The following is an 11,910-nucleotide window of genomic DNA, read 5'->3' as shown; positions in this document are numbered from 1 at the left end:
TGAACAGTGTTACGGTCCTGATAGCATAGTTCACGAAAAATAGAAGCTGCTGCCACTACTGATACTTCCTGTATGTTTAACTTAAGTGCTTGCAGTTGATAGCTTGCTTTATCAATTATAGATTGAATATTGGCCTCTGATCCAGAACCACTGCAGTAAATGCGGTCATCAATCTTAATCAACTTGTTGGCTGTTCTGTTGCTGATGTATTCCCCTGAAGTCCTTTGAGAGTCGGCTCCAATGATCACTCCATCTTCAAATTTGCAGGCAACTATTGTTGAAGTTTTCTGTGCTAAACACGGTATTACTAGGGAATTCATTGTTTTACTTTGTCCTTTATTGTACAAATAAATTAAAAGTAAGCACGAGTAATATTACAATACTCCTTGAGTAAGAGCCCGGTTGCGAAACTTGAAAGTCACTGTTTTCAAATCAAAAGAGCATATAATCACTACGTTCTAACTGTTTTGAAAGATTGCAATTTGTCTTGCATTAATAATTTCTGAACGTTTTTTTTTTTTGGTTTGGCTACACACACACACACACTGGCTTGTAAACGCTAGTGATTATATGCTCGACATGACACTGGCAATCAACAGTAAGCCATATTAAAAAAAAAAAAAAAAACGCCGCCAACGCCGGTAGCAGCGCCGCGCCGGGTCGGCCCGAGTGATTATATGCTCTTTGGGCCCGCCATTTGTCAGCTTCTTCCTCATCTCTGCCATTTTGTTTTTGGTTTAACATTTTGCGGTCGTGGTATCCTGCTGTGTTTTCGTCATTATCGTGAGTTTCTGATTTTATTGCTGTTTGTGGTTGTTGCAGTTAATTAAGTGAGTACTTTTTTTGTTATTAGGCCTCTAACTTACATAAGAAAAATAATACCTACGTCAAGTGCTGAAAACATGCTGAAAAGGAAACTAAATTAAGTCGTTAAAAACATTTGGTGCAATGTTTTATTTATAGTTACTTGTTTATAAATAATTTAAGTCGCAACAAAGAGACGAACCACAGTGTCCACAGTATTCATAATCTAAATTAAAACTTTAAAGCCTTATTAATTAACGAAGTCATCGTATCATATCGATCAATATTAACGGTACAGAAATGTCACCTTGCGATTTATGTGCTGAAATGCAAACATGTATATTTGAAAATACGTATTGATCGATTCTACTGCGCATTACAATATCATTGTCATCCATCTTACATTCAGATCATTGACCGGCAAATAATCATTTAGGTAGAAGATGGCCAACCGAAGACCTCAGGGGGGCGGTCGTCGTATGGACTTCGGTCACAATGATCGCGGGAAGAACTTTGGGCGTTCCGGAGTGTCGCCATGGCAGGGTGGTGGGCCGAGCGGATCCCTACCTAACCTTTTACCGCTTTCCGGTGTCCCTACCGAAGCTACGCTGGCGTTGGCCAGCAATATCATCAACTTGCTGCAGCCGCGGCAGAACCCTGTCCCGTCTCTGTTGGACATGCCAATCAGACGGGACTTCGGACCGGACATGGGCCGTTATGACAGAGGTTATGGTGGACCTAATCGGGTAAGTGTAAACATTAATTACATGGTTTTCCTCAAATTGGTTTTCTACTTGTTAATGATAAAATTCCAATGCATGAGCTCTTTGAATATTCTTGTGGCATTCATGTCATTTCTGAAAACAAAACTTATGAGACAGTTTAATTTTCAGCGTGTCTCTAGGCCTATGTGCCATGCACTAACATTTTTGTACTCCCCTAGATGGGCAATCAGGGTAATTTCCGGCGTACGGGGAATTACAACAGTCGCACGGGTGAGCGTATCAACATGAATCGTAAGCCGTTCAGGCCCAATGATGGGCGCCACCACCACAAGAACTCCCCGAAAAAGGAAGCCGATTCCAAGGCTAAACCTGTCAAGGAGAGGTAAGCCTTCCTTCCGGCGTTCAGACGCCGCACTTCTAACGTTACTCCTTGGCGTATAAAATACGTTCACCTACGATTAGCCTGATTGGCGTTAAGATACTCTGAAACCTTTTCCGGAGGACACAAATTTCTAGACATATCCTCAACGGAGATCGGACACAAATAGCACATTGTCTTCACCACGGACATGGCCTGTCCGTGAGGTTCACCTCTGAGCCACATTTTTCTTGCGTCTTCACATTTTCTTAAAGGAAGACACCAGAAAAAGTGTTACGATTTCTCAGTGACCTGACGGACTGCGGATAATTCACCTCTTCCTTACGTGTTTGTTTTGTTTAGGGTACATCATTTGTGATGTTTTCAACGGTTGTCAACAAGGTTTATTTCAAATTGAATCTTTATGGAAATAACGTCTTATTGACAACCAACAATAAGTACCCTTTTGTTTTGAACACAACACATTTATTATTTACTTGTGCAACTTACAATCTTTTTTGATGCTTGAAGCATCGATTAATTCTTTACTTGCACAACTTCTAATACTCATTTCCAATCCAATTCCCAAAGGATTTGATAATCAAAAGTTATCCAAACATGGACCATCTAAAGAGTAAGTATCTTAAATTACAATGATTTATTTAAAGCAAAGTAAAAGTTATAATGCAATTTTCTTACCTTTGATAAATCAATGTAAAACACTTCTTAGTTTTCCTTATCTAAACCATACTCGGGCTCTGATTTAGAAGTATTCATGCCGTATCTTCACTCCTAATACAGGAGCAAAATGTAGCATTAGCTCCTATTGTTTCCCATCGTTTAGAAATCAATTTTGATCATAAAGCTATTACATTTTTTGTCTAAAATTGTCATTTTACTCACAAAATGTATTGGTTACAAACTTGATTTCTAAACAACATAATCTGTTATACACATTTTTCAAAAATAAGTTTACAACAGCGAAGACAAGGACAAGGACTCCAAAGATGAAGACTCCAAGAAGGACACTCCCAAGACCCGCTACGATGACATCGACGCCCAGCTGCTGCGGTGCCACATCTGCCATAAGAGCATGTGGGATGGCAGGAGCTTCGAGAACCACCTGAGCGGCCGAGCCCATGCTATAATGATGCAGAAGACTGCAGAGAGCTATGCGCTCACTGCTGATACTATGAGGCAGGAATATAAGGTTGGTATTCTGTCACGTTCAAACTTAAGAGTCCGCCGCAAGCTTATGCCAACATAGTTATGCTCTTGTATAAAAATTACTAAATTACTTTATTTGACATAAAGATAAGTTGGCAGCGATTTTGATATTGCAGACAGTGCACGGGTTATTTTAAACTTCAAACTTATGACGTTTACTTCACACTTGCACCCTCTGGGCTATCAACTTATCTTGGTCTGACTCTAGCTAGATTGCTTTGAAAATACATAAAAAGTAATACTAGTATAACATTTTAATTCCCTTTATGTTTATATCGTACTATTAATTTTGTTCTCATATCACAGATCCGGGAGATGAAACGTACGCGCAAATCGGGCCAGCAACCACCGCGCGACTTTTATTGCGCCATGTGCGACATGTACGCCGCCGACGGCGCCGTGCACCGCACCACGGTCGGCCACCGCAAGCTCAAGGTAACTTGTACTTTTTTTTGAATACTACGTCAGTGGCAAACAAGCATACGGCCCGCCTGATGGTAAGCAGTCTCCGTACCCTGTGTACACCAGCAACTCCAGAGGACTCCGCACCGTCGTTGAGCTCTGGCAACCTTCTTCTTTTTTGGCTTCTGGCTGACACAACACTATGAGTAGGGTCTAGTATTATTTGGCTGCGGTTTTCTGTAAGGTGGAGGTACTTCCCCAGTTGGGCTCTGCGCTAGATCTGGAATGACATCTGCTGTGCTGTGCCCTACCACACAAAGCAAAATGACATTCACCATGCCCATACCTCTCTTTTGGACGTAGTTTAAGGACGTACCCGGGACCGATAACTCAGGTACTGCCAGGTAACTCTAATTGCAGTCAGGTAACATGCGTTTCATTCAGGTAACTTGTGCTCCAGTCAGATAACTTGTGTTCCTGTAAGGTAATTTGTGCTCCAGCCAGGTAACAGTCCACATGACTGATACTTATTCGTATGGTCAAGGAATTTAATCTCTGTATCATTTCGTACCAGGATTTTATTGTCACTGTAACAAGGTATGTAATTGCACTGGCGGGGCAAGACCAAAATTGTATGTGGGCAAGGTACTACCAGAGGGCCTCGCTAAGAAATAACGAACATTTTTAATTTTTACGGTGTGTCCGAGATATAGGTACTTATTTGAGGCGCGAGGCCCCTCGGGCCGCGAGGCCGTAGGCGGTGGCCCACGTCGCCCACGCCTAACGCCGCCTCTGTGTACTTGTACTGAATTAAATACTTGACTGTACATATATGATAATCTATATCATTAGCAGTTATCCCTTCTGCAGAAATATACCCCGCCCACAGCTTTGAATGTAACCCAATACACCATTTTCCTTTATAAAACAAGTTTTTTTTTTTATTATTATTAAAGCTTTATTTGTTCTACAGTCAGATTATTGTTATTTATTTTTATTTCTTCAACTTTGTTTTGGGGCTGACTGCAGATCCCATCTGCTGGGTGAAAACCTCCTCACTTTTTTTCCACTCATCTCTGTCTTGGGCTTTTTGGAGCCAGTCTTTTCCTGCGACGGAGTAGATGTCGTCTATCCACTTCTTTTTGGGCCTTCTTCGGAGCCTCCGTCCTGCCGGTCCGGTCCATTTTGTTGCTACTAATGTCCTTCTTTTTTTTATATCTGGTTACATGACCTGCCCATTGCCATTTTCGATGAAGAGCTTGTTGAAGAGCGTCTTTTCAACAAGTTTAGATTGGCTTAAATAAAATTCTTTTTGTTCCGCATTACAATATTTCACACTGTCATGCGCCCAGTACAATTAAGTCGCTCACGGCACAATACACTGACTATAGCTCTTAAATTACCCCACGGTAATTTAAGAGCTATAGTTTGACTTCTAATAGTTATCCTAGTTCATTGAAAACAGTCCAAAACTGCCCCAGTTTTGGCTGCTATAATTCGCAATCAGAAATCAATCGGGCTCCAGTTTAATCATTGGAAACAAGAAACAACTTCTCTGTATGTGTATGAAGGTTACTTGACTAAGCCCTCTTTTCAGAAATACCTGCACCCGACATGCACATGCTGCCACAAGGAGATGCCGACCCGCATCGAGCTGGACGAGCACCGACTCAGCGCGGAGCACCTCCGGAACATCCATGACAAGAACGAGCTGGTCACCAAGCCCAAGCCGGAAGGTAATATTGACGACCGGTCTGGCCTAGTGGGTACTGACCCTGCCTATAAAGCTGATGGTACGGGTTTGAATCCCAGTAAGGGCATTTATTTGTGTGATGAACAATGATATTTGTTCCTGAGTCATGGATGCTTTCTATGTATTAATCTATATGTATGTATATCATAACCTAGTACCTACAGTACAAACCCAAACTAAGCAAAGCTTGTACTATGGGTACTATGCGACGATATACATACGTATATAGATAAATACATACTTATATACGTAGAAAGCACCCTATGACCCAGGAACAAATATCTGTGTTAATCACACATATAAATGCCCTTACCGGGATTCGAACCCAAGACTATCGGCTTCATTTTAATGGACAAAGTCTTCTATAACTTAAAAGAATTTTTTAACTATGTAAACCTAAATGTATATTAAAATATAGTTTAAGATAAAATATTAAAACCTAGTTTAAGATAAAAATAATTGTATGCCGGAAAAGGGTAAAACTGTTGATACTTATCAAAAAATGTACCTAATATTTTTTTTTATACTACGTCGGTGGCAAACAAGCATACGGCCCGCCTGATGGTAAGCAGTCTCCGTAGCCCATGTACGCCTGCAACTTATACTTTTTATGACCTAATAGTCATATTCTTGTACCTACACAGTTTACACAATAAATATTTCTGATTCTGATTCATAGGCAGCGTCATTACCCACTAGGCCAGACTGGTTGCCAATTGCCTTTTCTCATAGATAGTAGGATCGTATAGATATGCTATACGCGTGCGCCCGTGAGGGACAGAACATAAATACGCAATACGCCAAAATTAAAAACACGTTTTAACATTCCTGACAACATACCAAAACCACCTACGTAATTTGGTCGGGTTACCCACCATAAACCATACTAACATATACCGTGAAAAAAATGAGACTGACAAGGACAAACAATAATAGCGCTTTCTCTGCTACTCCTACTGAAAGTTTCATAAGTGTATCTCGTTCGGACATCTGACCCCTCCCCCATTTAAAAATCGAATAAGTTACCCGCTCGATTTAACAAGATGAATTTGAACAGTGATGGTGATCTCGACGCTGACCATGGAGCAGTCGTACCTGAGGGAGGACCGGGAGCGCCGCAAGCCGCAGGACGACAAGGACAAGACCGCCGAAAAGGAAGGCAACGAGGTATACGCAGTATAAGGCTGTCCCTTATTTTACGATTTAAGAAAATAACATACTAGAATTACTAGACTACTGCGCGAAATCACCTTTCCATACAAACGTAGTCCTCATTTTCCTCACTGGATATAAACATTATTGAAAATAATTTGACACAACTTGTTGTATATCAACCACAGCTATGCCCCTACGTTTGATTTTTTTCGATTTTTTAATAATTATATGAGTTGGGAGCATTTAAAAATTTGTATGAAATCTGTTTATGGCTCTTAATTTTTACAAAAATCTTAAAATCGAAAAAGTCGAAGGGCATAGCTATGGTTAATATACATCAAATTATGTAAGAATATTTTCCATAATGTGAATATCCAGAGAGGAAAATGGGGACCACGTTTGTATGGAGAAACGGCTGTCCGCTTTTCTCTTAAGGCTGAAGTCTTCCAATTTAAACTCACATAACCAACACTAAGCAAATAGACCGCGGGCCAGGAGCATATTTCGTCAGTCATCGCCTCCCGGCTGATACTTTGTCAGATGATAGTTTAGATGCTGTTTTAAACTTAAATAACCGTCAGCCGGTTCTATCGCGGTGGAATAACCGTCAGCTGTAAAATGAACATGTAAAAAATATGGGCCTCACCACTATGTGCGGCAGAGTATGTGTAATGTGTAAATTGCGTAATCCGTTGATGGCTTTTCAGCCGTTTACGCCTGATGAAATGCTACATGCAAAGTTTTATTTTGTTATTGCTATCATAAAAGATATACCGCTTATTTTTTTACATGTTCATGCGACCAGCTGATGTTCTTGCCACCGCGATATAACCAGCTGACGATTTTTAAAATTAAAAACAGCATCTGAACTATCATTTGACAAAGTATCAAACGGGAGGCGATGTCAATTTTATTTGTTTTACGTATTTCGGTGGCTGTCGTTCCTCAACCCACCAACGGAGCGGCAGTTGACGTCCACGAGGTTTCATCATATTATATTAACTACTACATTTGCGCGATTGGTCACGGAAATTGTTCCTGGCTCGCGTTCTAAAACCAGATCGGCAGATACCAAAAACACTTTTCTTTAGCCTATTATTAATTCCATAGGACGGCGAGGCCGAGGTGACGACAGAGCCGGTGGAAGGCGAGGAGGCGAAGCCGGAGAAGGAGAGTCTGGACAACGACAACACCATCCTGGACTACAAGGAGGGGGACGACCTGTCCAGCATCACGCCCGATATGCTGCCCGCCTACAGGTAAATGCTGATGATGATTTAATACTGTTATCCCTCATTTGGGACATGAGTAAGTAAAGTAAATATTCTTTATTACACCACAAAGTGCTGGTCATATACCACGAAAGACCGATTCGTGGAGTAAACGACTACTCGAGTGGCGACCATGGGCGGAGGAACGTCCTCAAAGTAGACCCCAGATGCGTCGGGACGACGACACCAAAAGGACTTCAGGGAAGAAGAGGCTCCAGGTCGCACAGAACCGTGGCGAGTGGCATAAAATGAAGGAGGCCTACACCCAACGGGCCTAGAGACGGGCTAGAGAGAGATAGAGACAGACACTACAAAGAAAACAAATTTAAAAACGGATTTACAATGTAAAGAAAGCGATCTTATCGCTGTAAGCGATCTCTTCCAGACAACCTTAGGGTAGCAGGATATAAAGAATGGTAAGTTTTTATAACGTGTAGTGCACGAAATAATTAGAGGAATAGAAAAATTACACATAAAGAGCGGTTCAGTAATAAAGTGGCAGTGAATTATCTAGTATATTTTTTTATTATTTACTAATTATGAAGCAGTTAATTTTTTTCAGTAATCTGTAGATAAAATACTATATAATAACAATAAAATCTTATTGAGAAATATCAGATTGTTTCAGTTTTCTCATTTTTATTGCAATGTACTTCGTAACTTTTTGTACAACACAATTTGACAATCTTTACCTGCCGTTTCTCACAATGCCACACTTGAATTTCAATTTTCACAACTAGTTGTATGCTTTTAAGAATATCATCTTATGAGTACATTATACCAATAAACTGGAGTTCATCTTCGGTAGTCAGGAAGTCTCTCCAATCTAACCTCTGACAGAGGTTTTTCTATCGGAGACAAATTTCTGTAAAAATGTTACGTCATGGAAAGGGCCACTAGGAAAACGGTATAGGAAGACCCTGTTACTAGATGGGAAGACGAAATAAAAAATATCGCTGGTCAAAACTGGATGCAAATAGCTCAAGATAGATGAGTGGAAAACTCTGGAGGAGGCTTTCACCTGCGAAGACGGGGTTCATGCTAAATATTAAAATCCATTTAAAAATTATTTTAGAACTAACATTAAAAAACTATAAGTGAACTTAAGACTAATTCTAAACACCAAACAATGTTAAAATTCGCAAGAAATAAAAGGCTATTTAATTTATGTATCTGTTTTAGCACCGAGCGCGGCGTGGGTGCCTCTTTCCTGCAACCCTTCCACTGCGTGCAGTGCAAGCTGTGCCGCAAGCTGTTGGACGGCGATGAGACCGCTGAAGTTCATCTTAGGACCTGGCGTCATCATCAGCTCTTCACGCGTCTGCTGACCCAGCAGCAGGAGGCTAAACAGGTAGGAGTTGGGTTCTCTGCTGCTTGGCAGTAGGGATTTAGTGGGACACAGATATGGAATTGCATCATGCTCCTATTCAAGCATACCTTCATTTTAAATACGTAAAGCAAAGTAGATGTCGCTGTAAGACCTAAACCATCGCCCACACTTAACTGTCAATCGGTGGACCATATTACAAGAGGCATAAGGTTCACCGATGGACAGTTCAGAGTGTTGCTGTTTGTACATTATATGGTAATCGAGTTTTCAAGCGCACGTTGTTTAACTTTGGACCATGGCTGCACTTTCCGCATCTTCAACCGCAACATATCTTTGATATATATTTAAACTCGGTAACTCCTTTTTTTCACAGCAAGCAGCCGAAGTCGAAGCCGAGAAGGCCGAACAAGAGTCCAACAAGCGCGTTGCCAACGCCGAAGAGAACGGCAACTGGAAGCGACGACGCACCTCCGAGAACGGGCACGAGGCCAACGGAGTCGGAGACGACGACGTCTGTATGAAGGGTGAGTCTAAGTAGTCAAACTAGGGTCAACAAGCAACGCCGAGGCCGAAGAGAACGGCAACTGGAAGCGACGACGCACCTCCGAGAACGGGCACGAGGCCAACGGAGTCGGAGACGACGACGTCTGTATGAAGGGTGAGTCTAAGTAGTCAAACTAGGGTCAACAAGCAACGCCGAGGCCGAAGAGAACGGCAACTGGAAGCGACGACGCACCTCCGAGAACGGGCACGAGGCCAACGGAGTCGGAGACGACGACGTCTGTATGAAGGGTGAGTCTAAGTAGTCAAACTAGGGTCAACAAGCAACGCCGAGGCCGAAGAGAACGGCAACTGGAAGCGACGACGCACCTCCGAGAACGGGCACGAGGCCAACGGAGTCGGAGACGACGACGTCTGTATGAAGGGTGAGTCTAAGTAGTCAAACTAGGGTCAACAAGCAACGCCGAGGCCGAAGAGAACGGCAACTGGAAGCGACGACGCACCTCCGAGAACGGGCACGAGGCCAACGGAGTCGGAGACGACGACGTCTGTATGAAGGGTGACTCTAAGCAGTCGAACTAGGGTCAACAAGCAACGCCGAGGCCGAAGAGAACGGCAACTGGAAGCGACGACGCACCTCCGAGAACGGGCACGAGGCCAACGGAGTCGGAGACGACGACGTCTGTATGAAGGGTGAGTCTAAGTAGTCAAACTAGGGTCAACAAGCAACGCCGAGGCCGAAGAGAACGGCAACTGGAAGCGACGACGCACCTCCGAGAACGGGCACGAGGCCAACGGAGTCGGAGACGACGACGTCTGTATGAAGGGTGAGTCTAAGTAGTCAAACTAGGGTCAACAAGCAACGCCGAGGCCGAAGAGAACGGCAACTGGAAGCGACGACGCACCTCCGAGAACGGGCACGAGGCCAACGGAGTCGGAGACGACGACGTCTGTATGAAGGGTGACTCTAAGCAGTCGAACTAGGGTCAACAAGCAACGCCGAGGCCGAAGAGAACGGCAACTGGAAGCGACGACGCACCTCCGAGAACGGGCACGAGGCCAACGGAGTCGGAGACGACGACGTCTGTATGAAGGGTGAGTCTAAGTAGTCAAACTAGGGTCAACAAGCAACGCCGAGGCCGAAGAGAACGGCAACTGGAAGCGACGACGCACCTCCGAGAACGGGCACGAGGCCAACGGAGTCGGAGACGACGACGTCTGTATGAAGGGTGAGTCTAAGCAGTCGAACTAGGGTCAACAAGCAACGCCGAGGCCGAAGAGAACGGCAGCTGGAAGCGACTAGCTTGTAATAGCTTATGCACAAAAGCTAAATGCGTAATATTATTTTTGATCCAATTCATAGATTGTTATATGATTGAAACTTACTAAAGTATTAAATTGAGAGAAGAGGATTCAGGCTCTTCCCTCAATTTAATACTTTTGTACGTGTGGATGTCTTTATCAAAATTGCGTTTTTTTTGTTAAATTTTGATTTCTGGGCGGCCATGACTGCTGTCAGTGTTGTAATTAATGTTGATTAATTTGAGATTTTATTGTTGATGGTGTTTAGCTTGTACAGGATTGTCGGGTCTGATTGAAATAATATTGGTTATAATTATAATCTGTTCGCAGAGGAGGAGGAGGAGGGCGGCGCGGAGCTGCCGCCGGACGACGCGCTGGAGGACTGGGCGCCGGGCGAGGGCGAGGGCCTGCAGGACGACGAGGGTCTGTAGAAAATGAAAATAGGACTTCATTGTGTAAAAGATATTAAAAAATAAATAGTAAATATTAAAGGACATTATTGAAGTATTTTAGTTTTTACTGCTGGTTTTTACAGTTTGAAACAGTCTTGAAATTTTAATATTCGTAATGCATTTTATGTTAAACTAGCTAAAAAAAAAATATAAGGACAGAATGGCCATCAATATTCGGTTTTTTTAGAGTTTATAGTCTGGAGCATGCAAATATATGTTATTGTGCCAGTAGCAACTATGTTGTTTAAAAAAATATATAAAAAAGGTGTAGCAATAAATGTGCTTTATGTTGATATACTATTTAAAAAATTGCATAATTTACAAAATATAAATGTAATATTATTTTTCAAAGACCTGCGTAAAAAGTACAATGATTCTACTAGATAAATGGACTAAGTGTGTAGGATATACTTATGTTTGTGCACGTATAGTGGAGCTGTTAACCACGTATAGTACGATGAGGATTAGCTTAGTTTTAAAGAATGATTGCCCACCGCCCGAATTATCATTTGGAACTAAAGGAACTTAGTTCGTCGTACATTACAGGTCTTATTTGCACTAGTGTAACTTGTGAAATGTTTTGACTAGGGTTATCATTTTGATGTCATTTTTTAGTTGATATTCTGTACT

The 11,910-nt window shown here is 42.3% G+C and overlaps 1 protein-coding gene across 2 annotated transcripts; it reads left to right on the top strand.

The window, feature by feature from the left end:
• Positions 1 to 687: 687 nt before the first annotated feature.
• Positions 688 to 10,089, top strand: LOC133529774 (zinc finger protein on ecdysone puffs-like). 2 transcript variants are annotated; one of them, XM_061867584.1, is made up of 10 exons: positions 688 to 783; positions 1,241 to 1,550; positions 1,748 to 1,911; positions 2,869 to 3,097; positions 3,421 to 3,549; positions 5,114 to 5,252; positions 6,327 to 6,436; positions 7,535 to 7,683; positions 8,878 to 9,046; positions 9,399 to 10,089. In XM_061867584.1, exons 2-10 carry the CDS (start codon positions 1,248 to 1,250, stop codon positions 9,561 to 9,563), a joined length of 1,557 nt encoding a protein of 518 aa, XP_061723568.1. In that variant the 5' UTR covers positions 688 to 783; positions 1,241 to 1,247; the 3' UTR covers positions 9,564 to 10,089. The 2 variants fall into 2 exon arrangements, with proteins under 2 accessions (XP_061723568.1, XP_061723567.1); XM_061867583.1 differs by having other exon boundaries at positions 694 to 830.
• Positions 10,090 to 11,910: the final 1,821 nt, after the last annotated feature.

Source organism: Cydia pomonella, chromosome 21, assembly GCF_033807575.1.
Source record: "Cydia pomonella isolate Wapato2018A chromosome 21, ilCydPomo1, whole genome shotgun sequence".
In the NCBI taxonomy this organism is placed as follows: domain Eukaryota; kingdom Metazoa; phylum Arthropoda; class Insecta; order Lepidoptera; family Tortricidae; genus Cydia; species Cydia pomonella.
The sequence above is the reverse complement of the archived record's forward strand: the minus strand, read 5'-3'. Positions and strand labels throughout refer to the sequence as shown.